Genomic DNA, 25,986 nt, shown 5'->3' on the forward strand with positions numbered 1-25,986 from the left:
TTAATACCTCTCTTTCTTTCACACCCTGTCAGCAAATCCCATTGGCTCTGCCTAAAAATATATGTAGAACCTGACCACTTTTTACCACCTTCTTTGCTACTACTCTAGCCCTCTGGCATCTCTCGTCCTCCCCACTTGCCCCCAAACATGCACACTCCACGCCCATTTTAGACCCTTTTCAAGATGGCTCGAGGAGCAGAGGCCATGAAGAGTTGACTCTTTGTCCTCCCGAGGATAGGTCTCCTGGTCCTCCCTTATCTGTCTCTGCTGAGCTAGAGGACTAGAGAACATCAGAGCACTGGGGGCCGACCATGGAGGAGAGCTAGGCACGACGCACTCACCTGGGTTAAATAGCACGATGGCTCGTAGGCACCCCAGCTCCGACTTATCCATCTGCATGTCTTTCATTTTGGAGACCAGCTCAGTCAGAACTCTGTTCACAGCAAACAATGGCAGGTGATGAGAAAATCATGAATACCAGGCCAAGGGCTGATAAAATGAATGCAACAAATATTTATTGTGTACCCACCCCATTTTCCAGTAGATGCGCCAGGTACTAGGGGCACAGAGATGAATAAGATACAGTCCCTGATCTCAAAGAGCTCACAGTTTAATTAAAGAAACAGACACAGAAGCAATACGTAGCAGCAACACAAAGCCAATAACTGCCATGATCAAAGTCCCAGGGAGCACCAAGGATGAGGCAGTGAACACAGAGAGGGAGCTGGAAAGGCAGCCTAGAGGATTTGGGAATTGGCAGAAATGCAACGGGCAAAGCAGGGTGAGGGTATCGCATGTCTGGAAGAACACCGCAAAGGACGGCGTTCCGTGACAGGGCAGAAGCTTCTAGACACCATCAAGAGGTGTCAACTGAAGACCATGATGGTCTCCATGTGGAACATGTTGTGGGAAAAGGCAGGGAAGGAGTAGGGACATCTTAGATGGACATGCACATGGCCCTGGAAGACCATTTATGATGGTGTTGGGAAGGGACCACAGGGCCCTGGCATTGGACAGAGAGACTATTTTCAATCTTACTCTTCCTTTCCCAGTTCTCCATCCTTTCACCCACCCATTCGTCTCTCATCTCTTTAAATCACCTGGCTTAATTTTCCTTTAGAACCATTTAAGGCACAGAATCCCAGACTGAGGCTGTCGCTCTTATAGCAGGATTCCTCCAGAGACCCTGGTGCAGAGACCAGCAAAAACCTCAGCTCATCTTTCCCAGGTTCCTAAAGTCAGATCCTAAACCCTCATTCCCATCCAGGCCCCCTTGGATAAGCAGTTCAAACTCCGCACTCCCACCTTACTAGGTAATGTCAATAATACAGTCTCTTCCCTGGAAACCTTTAGGGATAATAGGGTCTTTCATCTGCCAGCAACTCTGTTGGCCTCTGACTGACTCCATCTCCTTGGATTACCATTTCTTTTAATCCCTTTCTCATTCCCCAGGTTTATGTTTTCATGTGCTGAAGGGTCTCTGCTTCCAGCCAGTACAGCTGATTGGGCTGTCCATACTACATCCCAGCACTACCCACAAGTACACAGACACATGCACACATGTATACACAAACACATACAAGCACCGGAAGCAGAATAGAGCCACCTGTCAAAGATGGAGCCAACCCCAGCACTGTGGGCACTGCTCCGGTGGACGTGTAAACCCGTGGCCAGAAGGATGCCATCCTGCACAGAAACTGAGCGGTGGGAAAAGGAGGCGATCAGCAATTCATTCCACCCTGAAAGAATAAGAAGGAGGCCTTGAGGGAAACCTGACCACCCTCTTGCTTCATTGATAATCATCCAAGACATGTATTATTATCCTTTGGAATAAAAGCAGAACCAGAAATCCAGGGAGGTCAAAAACTAGTTCCAGACGACATCACTAATTAGTGAGGGAACAAAGGGTAAGACTGGGGTCCCCTGACTCGTGGGTATGCTCCTCCCCCACAGTCTCCCCAATGCAGCCCAGGATGGCAGCTTGAGGACAAGAACTCTTTTTTTCCCTCCAGTCCATCAACAAATATGGATTGAACACTTAATGGGTAATGGTCACTATGTTATCTGCCATGGTAGATAAAGCCAGTATACCCCGCAGTGTCTGCCCCCAGGACCTCACAACCTAGTTTTACTTCTTAGGCGTTGTTTAGTAGCACCCAGCACGGCATGTAGCTTTCCATTGACACTCAGGGATCGCCTATTATCTAATAGGGATGAAATAAGTGGACTGGCTCCCAAGGCTCAGCGAATCTTCATGAAATTTCCCTGCTGGCTCCATGACAAAGAGGAGATTTGGCATATGTCAATGCACAGTGTCCCAGAAATGGGAGGCTAGAGAGATTACAGCATGTAGAATCTTAAAATAGGAAGGGACCCTGGAATCCATCTAGTAAAAGCCTGAGCAAAAATCTTTGGCTTCCCCTATTTCACCTGTGAAATGGGAATATCTCTATTTTCCAATTTCATAACAGTGATGAGGCACAGCTTCAGATTGTCTTGAATAACAATTGTTTAACTGTCTTTGAAAATTAAATGCAAATTATAATGGCTGCATAAAATTTGCATGGAAAAAGAGCCTTTCTTGGTCACTAAAAGGACTCTAGGAAGCAGTTTAAGAGACCAATGGACAGAAAAATCTCATTAAATAGAAAATTCTCACCTTCTTGTAAACATGCCTTGTTTTTTAAATTATGTGCGTGTTTAAAAAGTTATTTTTCTCTGATAATAAAATGCCTGTAGAAACTAATAAAAATTTTGTTAAGTATAAAAGAGAAAATTTAAATATTAAAAAAAAGAAAAAGAGTCTTACTCCTCCATTAACAGTGTTTCATTTGGAAATGAAAGCTTTGGGGGAGGGCCATCCAAATTTCAGAGCTTACCAATAATATAAAAAAGAACAACCTCGCATAGGGTTATCCTGTCTCAACAAGGTGCACAGCTTGGATGGGTTACAGCTCCATCAGGTCACTTGTTTTAGGATCCCAAGGGTAATTTCAAAATGGCAACCCAAGAAGAAAGGAGCCCTGGTATCCCTTACCTGCCCGGAGCAGAATGACCTGGTCCTCCAAGGTGAGGTCAGAGAAGTGGGGAATACGCTTGGCCCATTCAACGAGAGTAAAGAGCTGCTTGTCAGCAGCATGGCATATGTTGGTGACAGGGTCATTTGTCTAAAAAAGGAACAAAGTACTCTGAATGGACAGGTTCTAGGACTCAAACATACTCCTTCCCCATCTCCAGCCCCCTCCAAGAAATGGGAGATGGATGGAGATCTAAGACCACCTACCGAATTCTCCATGTTCATGTCACCGTAGGATTCTGTCTTTGGTTCAACAGCAAGTTCAGCCTCCAGAATCCTCTCCACGGGCATATCTTCATGGCCACTACTGGCACATTCTGCCTCACTCTCAGCCCGCTCCCGGCTTCTCTGCCTTTCTTCTTGCACAGCTGGCAGGGACAAGGACGTGCAGACGTTACCATATGCCCAGGACAACTGTGGGAAAGTTAATTACATCCCTAAGCCTCATTTTCCTCCTCTGTAAAATGGGCATCATGGTGGTAATGAATCAGAGATGCTGTCATGTTAACAGATGAAACCAAGAAAGCAGAGCTGAGCTGTTTTCTTATGCCTGTGCCAAACTATGGGTTTTTTCAGTCCATAGTTTTTCCAGTTCATTATGGTGACCACTCTAAGAAATGTGCCTTTTAAGCTTTAATAACCTCCAATTCTGCCCTTTCTTTTAATGAACCACTGTCTCCTTGCATGCTCTCTCCTCTATCCTTCCTCCACCTGCTACCTCTAATAAACCGTGAGCATGCAATAGTTAAGCAACAAGCACATTACTCTAAAAACTCCCTCTGTCAGATCCTGTGCATCATCCTTGGCATTCACGTCCCATTAGGTCTGCCCCTAGCGCACCGGCCTGAACACAGCATCACCTGATCTGACTTGTCAGGGAAGATCTTCAGGGAGCCATGTGGGTATTTAGTAAGCGAAAGGGTGGAATAATGTCACCTAGATGACATTTCAGAATCAGCAGCTGAGTTGGGGGATGGGGAAGGGTACACAGGCAAAGGTGGAGGCTGGAATTTTCTCAGGGTCCCCAAGTTTAGGGTTTTCATCAAAGAACCCTCTGGGTCTGTACATTAGAATGTCAGGCAGACCCCTTTCCCAATTCTGTGCTCTTCACTGGGAGAACAGTTTCTATGGGGTTAGTTTCCATCCTCTGAAAGCTTCAGTTTCCATCTTTTTATTCCCAGTAGCAATAAGCAGAATTCAATATTGGCACACATTTTCTAAATCCCAAGAATCAAGAAAATTATACTCTAAGCAGTGGCCAAGAGGGACCTCAGTGACAGCTATTCCATGAGCAACTTCTACGTCTCATCTCCTCTCCTTTCCTCCCCTTTGTCCACTTTCCAAGGCACCTCCTACTCTCTGAGCCACAAGGCTGCGGAATGAACTGGGACTGAATGCTGGACATCTAGTTTGTCACGCAAGTGATATTATTGATCTCTCAAAGTAGGTCAGAGAAGGGTCTGACAGCACAAATACAGCTGATACATCACCGTCTTTAATAGAGACACACCAAGAAACTTCAAGATGAGAATGATATTCAGGGGTTGAGAGGGAGGGAGGGTAGGAAGGAAGGAGTAAAGGAAGAAAGGAAAGAGAGATTAAAGCAGGAGAGTAAGAAAAAGAAGAAATGGGTGAGAAAGAGAGCAGAGAGGACAAAATAGGAGAAGAGCAAAAATCATGCACCTTGGAGTCAAAGAAATCTTTTTTTTTTTTTTTTTTTGCCGTATGCGGGCCTCTCACTGTTGTGGCCTCTCCCATTGCAGAGCACAGGCTCTGGACGCGCAGGCTCAGTGGCCATGGCTCATGGGCCCAGCTGCTCCACAGCATGTGGGATCTTCCCGGACCGGGGCACGAACCCGTGTCCCCTGCATTGGCAGGCGGACTCTCAACCGCTGCGCCACCAGGGAAGTCCCCAAAGAAATCTTTTTCAAAATGGGCCGGACCACTTCCTAGCTGGTAACGTCGGACATGGTACTCAGTTTACAAAGCCTCAGTTTCCTTATATGTACAGTGGGGATTATAGTACTTACCTGAGATTGTTTTATGAAGATTAAACGAAACAATTATTTAAAAGTTTTTTGAAAAGTAGCATTTCCCCACCCCTTGGCCTCTCTTTACACTCTTGGGCTCTTCTCTGGTTCTCTCTCTATCCCCGCTCTTGACCTCTTCCTCCCTCTCCCTGTTTCTCTTTTCCCCTCATCCTTTCTTTCTGTCCATTCTGTTAGCCTTCATTCACTGACAACATACAGAAACTCTCATATGTGTTTTTATCATCAGTTGGATTTGCTGGTTAAAGTTGAATGCTTCTTGTGTTAATTTTTTTTAAAGGTAGGTTAATGGGCTTCTATTTGTCTTGATTTGAAAAGATAGGGGAAAGCAAACCAAGTTCCTCTTGTGGCCCTCAACTGATTTTTTCTACAGATTTGTAACACTCAAGGAAAATAACCTTTAAGCTCCAAAGAAAATAACCTTGGCTTCAGGGAATTAGACTCTAATTCCAATTTTGCAATTAACTGAGTGGTCCTTTGCTATTCAGTTCTCCTTTCTGTGACGTAAATCTTACTGTCATCAATGAGGAGTCATGTATCTGTTGTTGAAGGAAATCTTCTATGGCGCATTTTGAGCTACTGCTACTCAGTACATCAGGGTACATTGAGGGGCCAGTGGGACCTAAAACAGGATTTTCCATTAGTCCAACATACATTTATTGAGATGTATTAAAATAGCCAAAATTTATGGAGCCCTTTGTCTGTGTCAGAATTATGCTCAACACTTTTCATAATTATATTTCATTTAACCCCCACGAGAATGCTCTGAAATGCTATGAGCCACAGAGAAGTTAGGTAACCTGCCTGAGGTCACAGAGCTAGAAAGTGGTGAAGCCAGCATGTAGACCCAGGCTGGCTGCCTCCTGAGCTTACCCCTGACTCCAAGGCTCTGGGCTGGGTGGATTAATAGACCCACAGGAATGTCAAGTGCTGACCACAAATTGCCTCAAAAATAATCCATTCTCTTACTACCCAAACCACATTATATGACCCAAAGTTATGGAAATAGACTCCCCCAGAACCCCTGAGGATCGTTTGGTGGCCTGGAAGTCAGAGGGTCCCAGTCCTACACCCACTCTGCCATTAGCTTGCCATGTAAGCTTAGGCAAGACCCCTAGCCTCTCAGAACCTCTGCTTGTTCTTTCAGGAAATGAACGTGTTACCTCAGACAATAGCAAATGTCCACTCCAGCTTCACCATTATGTACCCTGGCTTTAGGCAGGTGAGTTCTGAACCCACCCCAATTTCATCTCTTTCTGTCTGTCCAACTCTCCAGGAATGTAAATTCCATAGTATCACTCAGTTATCTGTTCCAGGATTTTATTAGTCTTGTCCTCAAGAAAGTGTCTGAACTGAGCCCCAAATTCTGTAAATGAAGGCCAGAAATGATAGTGGTGAAGGGAAGGCTGTCCAGTAACTTTTTAAAATTGACCCTCCATATAGTGAGATGAGGAACTGATTCGCTTCTTTGTAAGGCTGAATAGTATCAATTCCTTTAGCAATTTCTCAGAGAGCCCCTTTCCCCCTCCTAATCTTTATTACTCAGCTTTTCATCACTCCTGTTGCTCCACATTATTATTTTTTTTAATGCAGGAACCAAAACTGGACCCTATTTGCTATGAAAGAATCATCATACTAGGTTTAAAAGAAGGACTGCCCAGGCCCTTACAATCCACATGTCCCTGTTTGACTTAAAATAAAGAACCACGCTTCCCATTATTTACTCTGAGAACCACTCTGACCCTAATTGAGCCAGAAATATTCAGGTTGAGATTTTTTTGTGTGTGTGTATGTGGTACTCGGGCCTCTCACTGCTGTGGCCTCTCCCGTTGTGGAGCACAGGTTCCGGACGCGCAGGTTCAGCGGCCATGGCTCATGGGCCCAGCCCTTCCGCGGCATGTGGGATCTTCCCGGACCGGGGCACGAACCCGTGTCCCCTGCATCGGCAGGTGGACTCTCAACCACTGCGCCACCAGGGAAGCCCTCAGGTTGAGTTTTGAGAGTCAGAATTAGACTGTGAGGCAGGAGAATCGAGTATAGGTGATTTGCAATCTGCAGCAATCCTGCTCTATGCTGATGAGAGACACACTTCGGGGGCATTAATCTTATGCTTTGACTATCACAGTGGTGGAAGCTACAAAGAGTATCGATTCTATCTCCACCAGCTGATTTTTCACATCACATGCTCCAGTCTAGAAAATTGTTGACCCCTCTACAGCAAGTATGACACAAGCATGAAGTAGTCACTCAAGTCGTACTTGATGAATGAATGACTGAGTGAATGAATAGTTTTTAGAAGCTCCTGCATTACTAAAACTTATGATTCCTATATTTAGTTTAAATCACTCATCCATTCTCTCAACAATTTTTTCTTAAATGTCTACTATGTGCTAGTCACTGGTGATATAGCAGTGGGGGGGAAAAAGGCAGGAAAAATATCCCTGCGTTCTTGGAGACAGACAGCAGACAAAATTTTAAAGTACGTTAGCTAGTGGTAAGTGCTGTGGGAAAGAGACTGGGAAGTATCAGGGCGTTTGGGGCAATCTGACACAGTGTAGTCAGGCAAAGCTTTATCAAGAAGTTGACAATCAAGTAAAGGTATGAAGGAGGAGAAGTGAGTCATCCAGGTAGCTGGGAAGAGGACAGTCCAAGCAGACAGAACAGTAAGTGCAAAGGCCCTAAAGTGAGAGCACCCCTGACGGCCCAGCAAAGAGACTAGGAAGGCTGGAGCAGAGAGACATGGGGCAGCCAAACTATGTATGACCTTGAAGTCATGACCAGAAGTTTGCCTTTTTTTTTCTGAGTAAGAAGGGAAGGCATCAGAGGGTTTTGGTGAAGGAAAGGCTTCACCTGACCCACTTGTTCAAAGCCTTACTCAGGTTGCTTTGATAAGGAGAGACTGAAGGAAGATAAAGATGGAAGCAGAGAAACTTCTTAGGAGGCTATTTGTATTATTACAAAAAAGAATGGTGGCTTGGTGATAACAGTAAAAATAATGAGACATGGAAAGATTCTGAACATCTTTTGAGAAAGAGACAAGATTTCCTCACCCATTCAATGTGGTGTATGAAAGAAAAAGAGGTGTCCAATGGCTTTTGGTCTGAGCAACTGAAAAATGGCTATTTCCTACAATGGGGAGGACCGTGAGATGAACGGGTTAGGAGGGCAGATTTGGGGGTCTGTCAATTTGAGATTCTGACCTGGGAGTAAGAGGTCCTAGTCTCTGTTCATCACCTACCTTGGGGACCTTGGAAAACTTACTCCATCAGTCCAAGCCTGTTTCCTTGGCTGAAGAATGGTTAGGGTTATTAAGTTATTCTCAAGGGCCACCTCCATCTCAAACATGCTAGGAATATCTTTTTTTTTTTCCTTCTTGGTAGCATTCTCTCTTAGAAGGGGCTCAAACTTTTTCTTCATTGGTCCTTTCAGTCAGCCTCCCCCCTCCTCACAGAAAAGAAGTTCTTCAAGAATAAGAAGCCACCTGGGAGTGACTAAACGCCTTGTTCCCATTTCCTAGAGAGAGAAGCAGGACCTCCTCACTCTGAAATCTATTAAGACTCACCATTTACACCCTGTACTTGCTTGAGTTCACTAGCTAATTAACTGCCCAATTCAGGTTATTTGTATTACTTAACAGAAAGACTTTTTGATCTGTACATAAACAGAAAGCACTTTCAGATTTTTTTTTCTCTACAACAACCCAGCTAACCCACACTGTAAGTCTGAAAGATGTAACATTTAAAAACACATGATGATGATCTCTCTGAATGAGAAGGTGAAGTCTGATTATTGGTAATGCCAATAATCCCCAAAGACTTTGGAATACACCAATCTCAGAGGATTTGTAGCAGACCAAGTTTATAAAAGCCCAGAGAGATTAATCATACCAGCAGGCTTCCCCAGAGTGGGGATTAGAGGGGAGAAGTCAGCTCTGCCCAGAAGGTCAGTCTGATGTTCCATTACAGGGCAGCACACAACGACCCCGAGACCTCAGTTCTGATGCTGCCTGACTATTGGAAGAGCAAGGGAGAGGGTCCAGTTTGGACCATCATCTGAGGTCCAGGAGAGGATAGGTGAACATGGAGGAGGAAGATGCTCTTGCTCTCTTTGCTCAGGGGTACACAGTTACCAGGGCAGGAAGCATTCAACTGAAATACTCGAGAAATCATTGTACCCAAAGTCATTCCCCCCTCTGCTTCAAACTTCTTCCACATGGTCCAGCCTAGCAGGACTCTTTCCTATGTCCTGCACTTGTTTCCATTATTTATATGCAAACTGCTCTCCCCTGAGTGGAGGGAGGGGTAGTGGGGAACCTCACCTTCCCTCTTCATGCCCATGACAAGGCACTTCTGATAGCGACAGTACTGGCAGCGGTTGCGCTGACGCTTGTCAATGAGGCAGTCTTTATTATCCCGACACGTGTAGATGAGGTCTTTCCTTATGGTTCTCTTGAAGAACCCTTTGCAGCCTTCACAACTGTACACACCGTAGTGCTTTCCTGGTCACAAGAAAAGGATATTCCATAAGTTATTCTTGTGTTTATTTGGGTCTTTCATGCAAAAGAACGCCTTGGCTCTTGCCTAGGGAAACTGGCACATCACCTAGGCAATGGGACAGAAAGCAAAGCAGGGAATGCAGGCTTGATGACAGGAACCAAACCAAAGCAGAGTAAATATGCCCTTCCTCGTGTCTACCCTCTGGAAGTGATTCTCTGGAATCACTAATTCCAGAGAACATTATTAGAAAAGTCCTGACCTAAGATTTTGCTTACATTTATTTAATAGGGCAACTCTTATGTTTAGTTAAGCAAAATGTTCTGCCTTCATTTAAGACATTAGTATACATAAGAAATAAAAATATTTATGCTGGTTACGTGTTATCTAGCAGGAAAAGAACCTCAGCTTCACATATATTTCCCCATAATTGAAGCCCAAGGACTTAGGAATCTCACTTAAAAGTATTATCCTCTATCATAAACTATGAACAAGAACCTGAGTTATAAATTTTTAAAATACTCCTGCCTATTGGAGGAATAAATTGGTATATGATCTTTATGGCATAATATGACATATAATCTTGAGGTGTGACATAAAGATCTGATGGAAGGTAGTTTTGCTTGATCCAGAATAATCTGTTACATGTTTCATTGCCCTTATTACCTGTTCCACACATCCAGTTTTCCAGGACTCCAGCCAGAGATGGCTAATTTGGTCAGGAGAGCCACCATACCCATGCCCACATAGGCATCAAGAATCAATCACCATACTCTTTCTAAGTAGAAGTCTTCCCAATACTACACACCATGCAGCTATGCTCAATGGACTGGAATTGTGGGACTTGAAAAATATAATGAAACAGATCATTCAAAACATATTTATGTCTGATTCTTAAGTATGACATGTGATACTGTTTAGTTATAGACCTGACATGACTTTCTAATTTGGTTGTATTTAGGCTGATATTGAAGTGAACTTGAAGTCCCTGAGAACTAGCCAATGTAAATACCTGCATCCCAGGAGCTTACATTTCAGAGGAAGCCACTCTAAGATGCAATGGTGGCTAGAGATAGCCTGCTTGATGAAGTTAGTCTGTGCCTAATCAGTTGACTATACTAATTTCCTGAACTCATAGCAATAATAAATATGGGATTTTATCTTGGGCTCAGCTCTGAAGTATTTGTCTTTAAGAAACATGGGACCAGTTTGCCATTCCTGTGGTTCTTCCATATACAAAAGAACTGCCCAACTTTCAATTAAACCATAGCAGAAAAAACTCTCTATCAGGGTGGCTGGAATTCCGTTGCTATGGCAATGGTCAAGTCTGCATGATTTGGAAACAACTTTTTGAGAACAAGCAAACATCAGCTGTGTAGCTAAGTTCCAGGCACCTGGAACTTTCAGTGGAGTCACATTTTGCAGTGACTTTGGTGACAATAAAAAGATGAGAAAATATTGTCAGCCATCATAGACAACTATAGAAAAGAATCTTCCTCATTCATCAAATCAGAGATTCAAATGTCATCAAAATTGTTGAGATGGGGAGTGGGGAGGCAGGAATGATGGAGAGGTAGGGAAACAAGTCAGGAAAGAAATAATTTGGGCAAAAATGGAAGAGGATCAAAGAAGATAAAATCAGTGAAAACACACTTATTTCCACCTATGGAAACATGTTAAAAACCTAGAATGTTGTAGAAGGAAATTTGCTAAAATATCAAAGGGTTTATTTTGTTAAGAACACTATAGATAACTCTTTGTTTTCACTGGTACTTGTCTAGTTCTCCCACATTTCCTATGTTGGGATATTAATTTTAGAATTATAAAAAATATTTTTTAAAAAATTAAAGAGACTCTAGCTTGAGATACTTACTCATTACAACAGCTTCTCGATCCCAGATACACACGCAACACAGTAACTCCAGGGAAGGGCTTCTGAAATGTTTTCTATAAATCTAATCTCACCACATGAAATTATGCTTTAAATTCATTAAGGCTGTGGTGACAGAAATTTTCAGTCTGGGCCCCAAACTGGACCATCCTCAAAGACCATTTTTCTCTCGTTGGGTACAAAGGAGTCAAGAGGGCAATGGAAGAGGTGTCTTCTCTGGTATCCCCATTGCATGGGGCACTTGGGAGGAGTGTCTGCTTCTGTACATACCTGAGGATCTGTCCCCACAGATGGCACAGATGTGTTTAACCAGAGATCCAGGGCTAGTGGATGGGTAGTTCATGTTTCCAATGCCAGGAAGCCCTGGTAAGGGTTTGATGTCCTCTGAAAGGCTGACACTGTTGACCACATTTAGCTGCAAGAGAAAAAAAATACAATAAAACACAGAGCCAGGGTAAACCCAATCCCTGAGGCAGAAAGCAATAAGTCCATCCTTGAGGGAAAAAAAGTGGGTTCTATTTCGAGAAGTAGTTTCCAAGTACAGAGTATCTAAAATTGCCTATGAGGGATGTGAATTTAAGGGAGAAAAAGAGTAGCATAGAGGAGCTAAGTCATTTCCAAATGCCAAAACCTAAACCGAAAATCACAACACATCTACATCAGAGCTCTCAACTTTTACTCATTTTACTCATGTTTTATTTGAGCTAGAAATCCACGCTGAACAGCACACTTAGGACAAGTCCTCTGTGTATTTTTTAATTTTTTATTAACTACATCCTGCCTATTCAGCAGTATTCCAAGGGGAGCTATGGCCCTCAGGCAAAAGACTTAGACTAGGAGAGAACCAAGCAAAATATGCAAATCCATCCATTTAGTGAATCAACAGTCATTCACAAGCACTCACCATGTCAGGCACTGTGCCAGGCTCTGGGATACAAAGGTAAATAAAATGCACACTCTTAAGACGTTCACAGTAAAATGGAAGAGACGATACGTGTAGTGGTCATCTCAACAAGTCTACTGAGGATGGTAAGCCAAATGCCCAAATCATTGCAATAGCACCAAAAATTAGGTTAAAAGTCCCAGATCATGTTTTTGAACTTGTCTCTAAGGAACAAATATCTTCCCATGAAAATATAAAATCTTTAGAGCCAGAGACCATCTGCCTTGTCTTCTGGGTGCCTGATGTGAACCCAGCATGTGGTAGGGAGTTGGTAGAACTGAATGGCTGAATAAACGAACGTGTGTGTATCCCTTTCTTCACCCCTTATCACAAGTTAACATTAACTCCTCACCGCCACCCCCTCCTTGTCTCCCGGTGCTCTTAGGGAGATGACTGAGAAGCTGCCTCTACGTGTTTTGTATTCATCAAAGAAAAGTTAAATAAATACAAGCCAGTCATCCAATCATCAATGTTTCTGTACCCATGGGTATAGGTCAACATTCTAGGCACTGTGAAGGGAGATATGAAACGGAGGTCTGTGTTTCATTCCTCAAAAATGATGGGCTGCCCTGGTGGTGCAGTGGTTGCGAGTCCACCTGCTGATGCAGGGGACACGGGTTCGTGCCTCGGTCCGGGAAAAATCCCACATGCCGCGGAGCGGCTGGCCCCGTGAGCCGTGGCCACTGAGCCTGCGCGTCCGGAGCTTGTGCTCCACAACGGGAGAGGCCACAAAAGTGAGAGGCCCGCGTACCGCAAAAAAAATAAAATAAAATAAAATAAAATGATGACAATCTCCCTGAGGAGTCGGAACGTGCCCCAAAACAAAGAACACTTCCAAGTAAGTTCAAACAAAGGTGGTGCTGAGTAAGTGTGAGTTAAGTGCCCGGTAGAGGCACCTGGTGAATATCTGGAGGTTTAAGGAAAGGTCCACTGACTTCTGCATGGTCTATGTGACTTTTGCCTAACTGAAGTGACTGTAATTCCCAAACTGAACCAAAGGTAGGGTTTTCTTCTCTATTCAAGGCCTTTGGGACAGAAGGAATGATCAATAAAACCTAAAATACAACAGAGCCTGAGTTAGGTTCCTTCTAAATTTACTAGCTTTTCAATTCACTAAGCAAATATTTATTGAGCATAGGAGGTGGGCAAAGGCTCTGGGTTAAATGCTGCAGGGGATGCAAAAAAAGAAGAGACAGCTTTCAGGGCCTTGCTTTGAAATCAAAGTCACCAGGAATTTTAAAAAATTCATTCATATGAGGGATGAAAACACATCCACGGTGGGAGAATTCTCCCTCCTCTTCCTCTTTCTCCTCCCCCCTCCCCCGCTCCCTCCTTTTTATATAAGGCTAAAGCAAGACATCTAGGTCTTATATTCAGTATTTTGTTTTGTTTTGGTGTAATACAGTGGTACTCAACCCTAGATGTACACTGGGAGTTTTGGAAAAAATTAATTCCAGAGCCCCACATCCAAAAGTGGCCTGAGGGCCACTATGGACTAGGAATTCTGAGTGCCTCAAGGAAATAGTTATTAGCACTTAGTTCCACCCCATGAAAGAGATGACCCCCCAAAAAAGAGCCCTCTAGCTAACCATGACTTTGTCTGCAAATCCTCAGATGGATAAGAAACGTCATGGGAATAAGGAGGAGGACACCATCACCTCGGTCTCAGGAGGCCCTCACTCACCTTCCTCTCTCACTCCCATCTCCAACAGGACCAGATCCACCACCTCCAGCCCACAACAATCACAGAACAGTAATGATTGTTCTTGCTACTGTTAGTGCTACCGTCCAAGGAAAGTTTGCTCAGCGCTAATTAACTATTTTAATCCTTACGACAACCTTAGGAGGTTTTCCTATTTTTCAGATGAGGAAATTGAGCTGTAAAGTGGTTTATTCTTAAGTTCATTCAGAAATCCTGGGATACAAAAAGGAAGAAGACACAGGCACTAACCCAAGAAACTGACCATCTGTGAGATTAAAAGCCGGTTGGGATAATTTAAGAAAGCAAGTGAGACTAGGGAAGATGTCCTGAAGGAAGGAGCATTTGATCTGGGACTTGACAGCTTCAAAAAACGGGGAGCACAGGGAGATCAGCTCGGTGCTTTGTGACCACCTAGCAGGGTGGGATGGGGAGGGAGGGAGGGAGAGGCAAGAGGGAGGGGATATGGGGATATGTATAACTGATTCACTTTGTTATACAGCAGAAACTAACACACCCTTGTAAAGCAATTATACTCCAATAAAGATGTTAAAAAAGTTAAAAAACGGGTAAGATTTGGATGGGCCAGTGATGGACAAAAGGTTTTGACAACAAAGGCCTGAAGGGAAGCCCAGGTATTTGTGTCCAGTGGATGGATGGGAGAGACAAGGCTGGAAGGTGGGCTGTGACAGAGCCCGAAACTTGATTTCCTGGCTAAAGAGAGTGGGTTTAATCTGAGAGGCAATAAGGAGCCATGACGTTTCCAGCAGAGAAAAAAGGTCCTCAAAGTATGAGGCCGCAGCATGGGGAAAGACTGAAGGAGAGAGACACCAAGACTATTACACCTGCCCAAGTACCATGTTAAGTGCCTTCCCAGATCTAACAGGTGGGAGCTGGAACCCCAGGCTCCTGGATCTCAGGTTGTCATTCCTCCTTCTACACATTGTCTGTCTTGTGTGGCAGGAGCTCCCCAGACCGCCCCTGCCCTGACTGCTTCCTGCTCCACCTCATTGGCAATGAGCACCCAGAGAAACCAACTTGTTTCTGGCCACTCTCTCCTGGAAGCCTCTCTCCAACACCCCTCCTCTTCCTGAGTTGGGCTGGCATTAGGAGGCAGTGGTTGGGACAGGTGGGTTGATGCCCTCGTCTCCATCAGCCTCTTTGCTGGCTTGGGGTTTGTGTGGGATCAGAGCAATGGTAGATGAGATCGAAGGTGGCCACCAGACCTCAAACCCATTAGCTGCATGGTCCCCAGTGCCATGGCCCCAGCTGTCTTGTTCCATTAGAAGCAGCTCTGCTGAAGTGAGCATTTTAGAGCCTGGATTTACCAGGTGTCCGGCTGCTCCTGAGAGAAACACACTTGGCTGGCCTGTCTTCCATTTTCAGTCCTCTCAGCCAAGGCCTGAATGCATCCTAGATGCCCTGGAGCCATCACAGAACATTGGGAGCCACATTTCTGAGTGGCTTTCAGCCCAAATTATTCCACTCAAGGCAGATACGTGGCCAGCCAGGCAGGCTGCAGGCAGGCGCGCCTCTTCCAATGAGTGGTCTCCTTAGAGTGGCATTTCTTTAACCGAGTGAGGGTCTTTGTCAAAAAAGGTACAAAGCCTGGACCTGCCACTTCCTTGCTGTGTGATCTTGACTGGATGACTTCATTTAGAGAAGCTGTTTCCTCATCCACAGACTAGAGCAGTGGTTTTTGAGCTCAGAGAGTGTGTATGGCAGGGGGTGGCAAGGTTGAGTAAGAAGGCTTCACATCTCCCACCTCTAGTTCACCAGACCTGTTTTTATTTGACATGTAATGGCTTCCAAACATACTTTCACTTGAAGGAAAGACTTTATGGCTTTTTTTTTTTTTTTTTTTTTTTTGCGGTACGCAGGCCTCTCACTGCTGTGGCCTCTCCCATTGCGGAGCACAGGCTCCGGATGGGCAGGCTCAGCCGCCACGGCTCATGGGCCCAGCCGCTCCATGGCATGTGGGATCTTCCCAGACCGGGACACGAACCCGTGTCCCCTGCATCGGCAGGCGGACTCTCAACCACTGCGCCACCAGGGAAGCTCGACTTTATGGCTTTTTAAAAAATCATTAAACAAGATGATCTTTAAGGTCTGTTCTAGCTCTAACATTTGCAATTTTTATTATCAAAGTATTCTCTGTAAAAATGCAAGCATCTGAAAGGTTAATAATTTGGTTATCAAGCACTACCTGGGCAGGAATTATCAGGGACAGAACCCAGGTCAGGCAGCTGGGTCAGGAGAGGAGAAAGAGGCAGGAGCCTTCCAAAGGTAGGGCCTTCGGGGTCGAGCCAACAGATATCATACTTACAAAAATGCAGCATTAAACACACACACACACACACACACACACACACACACTCAGAAAAACGTGATCTAGATCATTCTGTCTGAAAGCTGCATAAATATCTTCTCAATTATATATTTGGTGTTTTGGAAAATTGTTCACTCCACTTAGATACTCCCCAGGGAAGGGACTGAGCCTTAAACATTTTTTAAATCTCCAGTGCTTAGTGCAATGAATGATTGTTGAAATGAACTTCTCTAGAACCTTTCAACAACAAAGTACACACACCTGAACCAATGATCACATAGTTGCATAATATACATCACCTAGGTGTATGATATAGCACCTAGGTATAATAATAATAATATTAATAATACTACCTTATCGCCATAGAGTATCATAAGTGCTTAAGCAGTGATTTTTCAAATCCACATCTCCTTTGATATTCATAAAAAATCCCTGTAGGATAATCAGGGCAAAATGTGTTACCCCACAATAGAGGAAAGGGAACTGAGATAAATATAAGTTAAAGTGGTTTGCAAAAGTTTAACCAGTCCCTGCCTCCAGAGTATCAGTTCATTTCTCTTTACTCCTCAAGACTGAAAATCCAACAAGAGTAAAAAAAAAAGAAGCTCAAACACTGGGAAGACAGAGCACAGAACAGCACACACCCCCTGCTGCTCCCACACTGAGCACTTCCCTTCACCCTCAAATTACACTTACCCTAGACCCAGGTCACACAAGGCGCATGTTTCCCGGACAAGTCCCACTCAGCCTCAATCCTGGACAAGAAAGGCAGGATGCATAGGAATCGTCTATCCAGAGTGTTCAGAGTCCAGCTCACTGTGGCTAACACTAAGAGCACTAGATATCATGTGTTATCTAGTTAATTGGGCAAAGTGTCACTGCCGTGTGCCTCCAGAACCCAAGCCCCAAACGCTGCTCAGCTTCACCAGTGCTGGCAAGCTTAATATAGCTCCCAAAGCCAAACTTGGCCTTGGCCTCTGCACACAGCCCAGTTGGCCAGGACCAAAGCTTTCAGCTGACCTTTCAACCCCAATCCCTCTGTACAGACATATGGTCCAGGAATAGCGGCCCTGCCACTCACATGGCTGTGAAGCTGAATTTATTGGCCAGGTTTGGCTCAATTAGACTGGAGTGTGGTGGTTAAAAGCAGGCTTGGAGGGCCGGTGCCCTGTCCCTTCCCCACCCACAAGCCCTGTCACTGGTCATTACCTCACCCTGTCTTATTTCTTCCTGATACAATGATTGCCATTTGAAACTACCTGGTTTATTCATTTCATTTTTGTCTGTCTTGCCTGCTACAGTGTAATTGCCATAAAAGTACAGGCTTGTCCCCAGAACCTAGGACAGTATCAAATAGTGCCTGATACAGAGTAGATCCTGCTAAATAGTTATTTGAATGAATGTGAATGTCCTTTGCAAAATTTCACTTTTGTCCCAGAACTTCCACCTCTCTTTCTGTCTCTAACCTATTGATTTTGACCTGCCTTCCTGGCATCTGTTCACATGAATGAAAATGAATAAACCAATCTCTTCAAGTCCCACATTCTAAAGGGTATGGTATCACCAGCTCTGCCGATGACAGTGGGTGAGGGTGGCATAAACCCATGTCCCTCCCCACCACTGTCTGCTCCCCACTCATCCGAGTGGTTGACATCTGGAACACACCACCGGAAGTTCGCAGGACCCTTTTCTATGCTCCCTTCGGTTCTGCCACTACACCTTCGACAGCACGTACAACGTTGCAACTTATCTGCATGATGTGGCACATCCCCCACAAGACTCCTTGGGAGCACTGATTATTCATCTTTTAATCCTTGGCAGCCAACAGGAAGATCCTGGGGTCACTGGTTAAGTCAGAATACACCACAGCAGTGGGTAAACGCAGCATCATAAAGATTGAGTGGGGATGTGGAGACTTGGGGTCTAACCCTGGCTCTGCTGTGACTGGTTGTGTGAGGTTGGACACATCACCTGAGCCCACTGAGCCTATGTGGGCTGAAGGACTTAGACAGAACTAGTGGTTCTCAGCTGGGCAGGGGTGGGGCATTTAGAATCCTCTGCGGGATTTTTACAACCCACACAAGGGCCAAAATATGGGATAAGGGAGAAATGTGTATGCTGAAAAATATCCTACAGGTGAGAGCCATTAGATTATAAATTGGGTTTCAAAGGGCTGGCCAAATGGGACCCACAGAAGTACTCTGCTTGGCCCGTGGAGTACTTAAAGTCTTTGAATTTGAACGGCTTCAGGGGACGAGGGCAGCTTTGTACAGACCGCACCAGGCTCATTCACCTACCTGTGTTAACTGCATGGCCCCTGGCTCCTGCAACCCCTACACTAGATGATGGCTAAGGTCTTCTCCAGATTCTCTAATCCACAGATGAAAAAATTACTGAAGTCCTTACCGGCTGTAAAATTCTATGACTCCACATGGCTTTGCTTTCAGACTCTGAGCACATGAAATGTCTTGGAAGGGACTCTAGGGATAGTCTCTGAAGTTCTCTTTGTAGCAGTAAGAAATGCTAACACAATGGGAGTCCTGCCTCTTCTTAAAACTATAAATTCAAAGGAGGCTACAGGACCTACTAATTCTGCTGCTAGATGTCTTGAGGGACCCTGGCCCAATAGTGAGATACCAGAACAGTAAGAGAGGAGAGTCTGGTAGATGGGATCATTGTTCCTAATTCTTCATATCCTTTGCATTGTGTCTTTGTAGTTCCTCCCAATGAACCAGGCACAAACTATTCTCCTATCCCACCAGTGTTGGGGTGGGTCACACAATTTTCTTAGGCCAATGGGATATTAACGGACATGATGTGAGCAGAGACTTCACCGTATTTTCCTGATTTGGTTTAGACTTTCGCATTCCTGGGAGATACCTTGAGAAAAGCATGCCCCAAGAAGCTGACGCTTCTTTAGTCTGGGACATGAGGAGCTGACCTGCACCCAGGCTGCAGCCTAGCCCAGCTCTCCCACCATCTGAAACAGAACCTTCCTAGCCAACACATAAACTTGTGAGTGAGAAAAAAATGTGTGTTTTGTAAACCATGGCAATATGGGAATTGTTTTTCATGCAGCATCATTACAGCAATAGCTGACCAGTACAAGAAGGGAAGGTTGATAATCTCAGTGTGACATTGCTAGAAGGAAGTACACAGCATCTGGCCACCCTGTAGCTTCCTCAGAGCAACAATGTAGTATCTATCATGGATATACATCCTCGCCTCTGTTGTAGCAAAAGGCACTAGGAATTAAAGTGAGGGTTGTTTTTTTTTCCCCGAGTCTCCATAATCTTTACCTCTATCTCAGAGATAGCATGTAGGTAACACAGTCTGCCTTGCTCTAGATTTATCCGTGTGCCACACCTGCCTATTTCCCCTCTCAACTCTAAGCTCCTGGAGAGCAAAGACCACATCCTGATCGTTTCGGTATCCCCTATAGCAGGGGTCCTCAACCGGTGGGGTCCCAGACTGTTATAGGTCCACTGCCTGTTAGGAACCTGGTCGCACAGCAGGAAGTGAGCGGCGGGCGAGTGAGTGAAGCTTCATCTGCCGCTCCCCACTGCTCGCATTACAGCTGAACCATCCCCCCGATCCCCAGCCCTCCCACCCCCCCATCCGTGTAAAAATTGTCTTCCACGAAACCTGTCCCTAGTGCCAAAAAGGTTGGGGACTGCTGCCCTATAGCATTTCATAGAGCACTGGGCACTTCACTGACTCGAAAAATACCCAGTATTGAGAAGAATCAAGGGGGTCCACCCCTTGGAAGACAAACAGGCCTGAGAGACTGAAATCACAGCCAGGGCTGAACCGTTGAAACCACAGGGGTGGCTCCCTTTCAGCCACGGTTTCCTGGACCATGAGGCATCATCAGTTCTCTGGGGCTGCTCTGCCTGAGGGCACACTCAATGAAGGCCCTGCAGGAGAGAAGTCTGCAGAGACAACCCAATCCCTTTGCAAGCATGCATTAAGCACCTGCTGAGTGCTGCCTCTGTGCCAGGATGAAACTATTTAGGATGTCTGGAAAGATGCTGGAGAGGACAGACAGACACCTACCTGAGAGCTGGGTGGGGCAACCAAATTGATTCCTGGAGGGGCTGCAAGAGCTCCTGAGGGTGGGCCCATGGCAGAAGTGATGACTCGATATGGAGAGCCCAGGGCATTGAGGGGGGTCCCCACTGCACTCAGAGTCCGTGGGGCACTCACTGGGGTGTCAGTGTAGCTGGGGTGGCTGTCCATGGGCTTCCCTGTGGACAAGGCTGCCGACGGGCTCATGGACGTGGAGCCAGAGTGGCCAGGGGAACCTGTAAGGAGAAGATCAAAGGTGATGAGAGGCTAGGGGAACACAGGGATGGCACACTAGGACAGAGCCCCCTCCTTTTGTTTCCTATATCCTTCCCCTCCTTCCATCCACATCTGCACACCTGTGAACTCCCACAGCTGGTAGAATAAAGGCAAGCAAAGACCAGAGAGGGGAAAGGGCCTGCCGAAATACTCATTGATGTGCCAGTTCTCTGGTGCACCACATGACATTCACCTTGAATTGTGTCAGATCAACAGCCAGGGCCACAGGGGCATAGCCCACATGTCCCCAGGCCTGGGTGACTGTGACCTGAGCCAGCCAGACAGGGAAGGTGAGTCAATACCAAGCCCCCATTTGGGGGATGGAGTGAGCAGGTGTCCAGGCTGCTCCAGAATTCCCTGCCTCAAATTCATATTTCTCTGAGAACTGGGGCAGGGATGAAACTATAAAGTGAGGAGAAATTCATTCATTCATATGTAACGAACATCTATTAAGGTGCAGGAACTACATCAGGTGCTAGAGATTCAGAATCAAAGGGAACACAGGTCCTGCTGTCGGGAACACATTCCATAATGACCATGGGGAAGGCAGAGGCTGTTATCATGCCCTTGACTGCCAGTAGCGTTTGAAGTTTTATGCCCATAACGTTCTTGTCCTGCCAATCTCTTGGAAGGTTAATCAGCACTCAGGGAAGAAGACTCAGGATGGTTGGGCATGGCTCAATGGCCACAGAGGCCCAGGAAGGCAAGCGCAGCCAGGCCTGCCCAGAGTGTTTCTGCCTCCGGGGATAGGGAGCTGCGGCCACAAGTGTCTGTGAAATGGGCTCTGGGCAGATGGCACCTGGTACCATTTTCCCCAGATAAATTGAGCCCAAGTTTAGCTGCAACTCAAGATGAAAGAAAAGAAGGGTGCCCCACTGCCATCTCAGGAGCTTGGCATGGAACAGTCTCTCCAGAAGAGAGGAGCTGTGAGCCTGAGCATCTGCAACAGCAGAGGAGAGACTGGGAAAATAACAGAGAAGCCCACCCTAAATCACAGTGCCACTGCCCTGTGTGGCTGGCATGCAAGAACAGATTCAAAGAAACCATGTGTTAGGCTCCACCATGGCACCCATGCTGTCCTCGTGGATGAGACATGAGAGGATTAAGGGGAGAGGTGGTCAGTAAGCATGGTTTGCTGGAGAAACCATCCAATTCTCTCCACTTCCTACTGGAGCCCAACACCACGCCAGGCAGATAGGATGCTGAGGGGAGTAAGTCACGTGCCTGACCATAGGTGGTTCACTGTTGGTTCAAGGAATATCTCTTGAGTGCCTTCTACATGCACTTCATGTCTTAAGCCTTTCGGAGACCTCAGTAGCACTGAGCGTAGTATTAGGAACAGAATTTAGGGAGGGAGGTGCTCTCTTCACATTCTGGAGGGGAGCGTGGAGCATCAGAGGTATAACTGTGCAGCTATTCTTAAACATAAATGTCCCACTAGAAAAATGTCAACCTGGAGTTACCCTTGGAGCATCTACTAACTTAGTTAAGGTCTACTTATGGAGAGAACAGTCACGCCCATGTCTGAGGAGTCTGTGCCCTTCTAGTGATTCTATCTAGGAGTTTCAGTCTATCAGGTGTCTTGTCTCATAAACAGATGAATCCCAATCATGATCTTTTAAGTACCACAACTGAGGTGAACCAAATGCTCTGGGTCCACAGAGAAGTGGTAAAGGGGTTTAAATGAACAAGTGAGACACTTCTTACGTGTCCTGAATAGGCAATTTCCATACATTAACTCATTTTATACTGATAATAGGCCTCTGAGGATCATCTCAGCCTTTTACAGATGAGACCACTTAGGCTCAGTCTCACCCCCATGCTGCTCCCAGTTCCGGGATGACTTACCCCCACCTCCTTTGTCTAGCAAGTTCCGATTCATCTTTCAAGGTCTAACTCAAGTATCACCTCCTCCAGGAAGTCTTCCCTGGTATTCCTACTCTGGTTTAATGCCCTTGTCTGTTTTGTAAGTAACAGCTTGTGTATTTCCTTGTATTTCTCACTAAATTGAGAGGGGAAAAAAGTGTCTGTTTATGTATCCTCACCACTAGCACTGTACCGGCTTTAGCTGGGAAGTAAGCGGCAGGGCCTAGATTCAAACTGTCAATCTGAAGCCCATGCTCTCTCCTGTGTGCTCTGTCAAGGATAGCAGAGATGATTCGGAGAGCCATCACACCACAAAGTACAAGATAACTCAATTATGAAATGATCTCATGCTGAAAGTTCCTCTGAAGAAGAGAGAAGAGGGCACCTTCCAAGAACTCAAGACAGAAAAAACAAAAATCTTCCCAGGTGGTCACTGATTAGAAAGAACAATTTTAGACTCTTCTGAGGCGCTGGAAGTCTGTGACATTTAAAGAGGCCAATGTACACCTTGAGCCTGTTACTAAGATAACATGTGACAGGTGAGTTAGGAGCCAGCCCGACTTGATGGGCAAGGAGCTGTGAACTCAGCTGGGATGACAGCTGTCCTTCCCCGCAGCCAAGCCATCTGAGGGAAACCAACTTTCCCTTCCAGCGTCGGCTTTCCAAAAATGGACCAAAGGGCCCTGCATATTCTGTTTTAATTGGATCTCAGAGACTATGCCTTTCATTTCTATATCCCCAAGGTAAAGCCCAGTGCCTGACACCAGGCTCAGAGCTATGGGACAGACAGGAACAAGATTTTCCTTCACACATTCATCAACCTGAGAGTTCCCAAGGTATGGAAACTGCAACACCAGTGGTAAGGGACATTTTAGGTGGTATTTTAAGTGGTATGTAGGCAAACTTTTTGAAAATATTAATAGCTTTATATTCATTTTCACTGTCTCCTATTTACAGCAAGTGACTCTGCTTCCATTTTTTATATAAAATGATGTTCCTGAAAATTGTTATTTAAGTTTTCAAAAGAAAAGTAAATTGACCTCAGAACACTTCTAAGTACAAGAACACATGTTCAATATCATGAAAATAGTATGCAAAGGTATGATGTTTAAGAAACATGAACTGTGCAAAATATAAAAATATGGACTTGGGGAAATTCACAAATTGTTTCCAGAATAAAATGGTATGCGAGAGAGATTTGAAATTTAAAAGTACATCATTTTTATTATATTTAATAATAATATAAATTAAGACAATCAGAATATGCCTTGACTACTCAGTGATGACAATGGTACATTGCTGAGATAGAATTAAACACAGTTAAAGTTTGATTTACAATGGCCTTTAAAATGTGGTTTGTTTCTGTTGAGTCAATGACCCAGAAGAGATGGGCTACTTTATAACCGTATTTTTTTAAGTAAAATTCCAAAAGACAAATACATCTTACACAAATGCATTTTGGTTCTTTGCCTCTCACAATGACCCAGCATTTCTTAGAAATAAACAGCCTTGCTTTTAGAAAAGGTGGAAAACAATGCCTATAATGACAAAAGTGTTTCTCAATGGAAAATTAATCCATTCTCCCAAATAGACTCTAAAGCATACCTGCCCATGACATTTTTATCAGCCTCTTTCGCTCTCACTCCTTTTTTTTTCATAGCCATGTGGGAATTACAGCCAGCACAAGTTTTCCAGAAACCTGGGTTCCAAATCCGAAGTCACGTTTTTCTCTAATGCTTCTCCCTGGCTCCTCTGCAGAGGCTGGGAGCCCAATTCTCCAGCCTCTGCAGTCCATCAGCCTTGCTCGCTCCCTGACCACACACCCTCTTGATCCCCGTCAGCCCCTCACACCGTGCCCACTGTCAGATACCTGGGAAATACACAAAACCCGTACTCTGCAGAGTTCATTCTTTTAGCATAGCCATGATTTTTATAGAAATTAACTTATCTGATGGGAGAGGACATTCTCAGGAGCTTCTCTTCTCTCCTGGCGACATATGGAAGAAACGCCTTTCGTATTCCCGGGCCTTATTCTCCCCAGTAAGGAGCCAGCACCCAATGGCTTCTAAGATCCCTTCCAATGCTGTTCCATGAACATTGAGGTAGGTAGCATATGGCTCACTGGCATCTAAAAGAAGTGCAGGTGGTGGTCTGGAATGGTCTGAGTCTGGACCACTTGCCGAGGGGCCCCTGTCATCATCAGCTGGACCATGTTAGCCCTTCAGCCTGTTTTGGATTCCAGATTGCACTTTGAAATGCTGATAGTGTCACCAGGAGGCAAAGCTCTTTGGAAATCTGCAGGGTGCATACACTTTATTGATTTCTGAAGCCTTTGTGTGCATTGTATGGGCATTAGGGGTGCAGTCTATGTGGAATACAAGCCTCTGAAGCCCAAATGTCCTAGGTTGGATTGAGGTTGTACCACTTTCCAGTCACATAAACTTGAGCCAGGAACTGGACCTCTCTCATCCACTTTCCTCAGCCATAAATGGAGATATGCATACCTATCTCAGGGGTGCTAAGAGCATCTGAGATGACTGGCCCAGTGGTAGCAGCTGCAATTACTTACCACACTGTAAAAGTGGTGAGGGAGACCTGAGTCTGGCTTGAATACCATTGTAGAAGATTATGTAAGTAAAGGGTTTAACCCAAGCCATGCCAATAGTAAGTGCTCTGTTAAGGACTGTCACTACTATACACTAGTACATACATACCAGTTGTTTATAACACTAGTCACTCCTCTGAGCCCAGAGTGCCCCTCCATTATCCCAGCCACCCCAACCCTTCCCCTAGGACCCTCCAGATCTCCCCAGAATCCATCCCAGCACAAAGATATCCTCCATGCTAACTTCCATTCTGAGTACCTGGTGACCTACTGGTGTCATATATTTTAAATTTCACCACGATTATCATTGTGGTATTTAGCACTGTGCCTAGAACATGCTAGATGCTCAAAAAATATTTGTTGCCTAATCAATGAATGGAATAGTTTTTTTGGTTAATTAATGTATACAACTATATAGAGAGTTCATCAATAGAAATTATTTGCATAAGAAATCTATGTCCCTGATGTTTACCAAATCCAAAATCTCTGCAATCTCTAGACAACAAATTGCATGTGTGTGTTGAGGGGGTACTTATTGAGAAAGAGAAGCCCAGGTACTTAGAACTACAGAATTCTTACCAAGGCAAGGAAGTTGCTTAGCAACCTTATCCTCGGCCAATAAACGTAAAATGTTAAGCATGAGTCTTTCTAATTGGCTAGACAAGGGAACAAACGGCTTGGTGTTTCCACCC

General features: G+C 45.1%; 1 protein-coding gene across 1 annotated transcript in view; it reads right to left on the reverse strand.

Moving 5' to 3' along the window:
- The window catches only part of RXRG (retinoid X receptor gamma), a gene marked incomplete at both ends in the record, with an annotated part of 43,701 nt that overhangs the window by 7,706 nt on the left and 10,009 nt on the right, over window positions 1–25,986 (reverse strand). Inside the window, 7 exons of the mRNA XM_079727232.1 lie at window positions 342–433; window positions 1,607–1,739; window positions 3,038–3,167; window positions 3,284–3,444; window positions 9,443–9,622; window positions 11,779–11,923; window positions 20,536–20,783. Coding sequence (XP_079583358.1) covers window positions 342–433; window positions 1,607–1,739; window positions 3,038–3,167; window positions 3,284–3,444; window positions 9,443–9,622; window positions 11,779–11,923; window positions 20,536–20,783 — 1,089 coding nt within the window. The remainder of the gene's footprint in view (window positions 1–341; window positions 434–1,606; window positions 1,740–3,037; window positions 3,168–3,283; window positions 3,445–9,442; window positions 9,623–11,778; window positions 11,924–20,535; window positions 20,784–25,986) is intronic.

Source organism: Hyperoodon ampullatus (assembly GCF_949752795.1).
Source record: "Hyperoodon ampullatus genome assembly, chromosome: 2".
In the NCBI taxonomy this organism is placed as follows: domain Eukaryota; kingdom Metazoa; phylum Chordata; class Mammalia; order Artiodactyla; family Ziphiidae; genus Hyperoodon; species Hyperoodon ampullatus.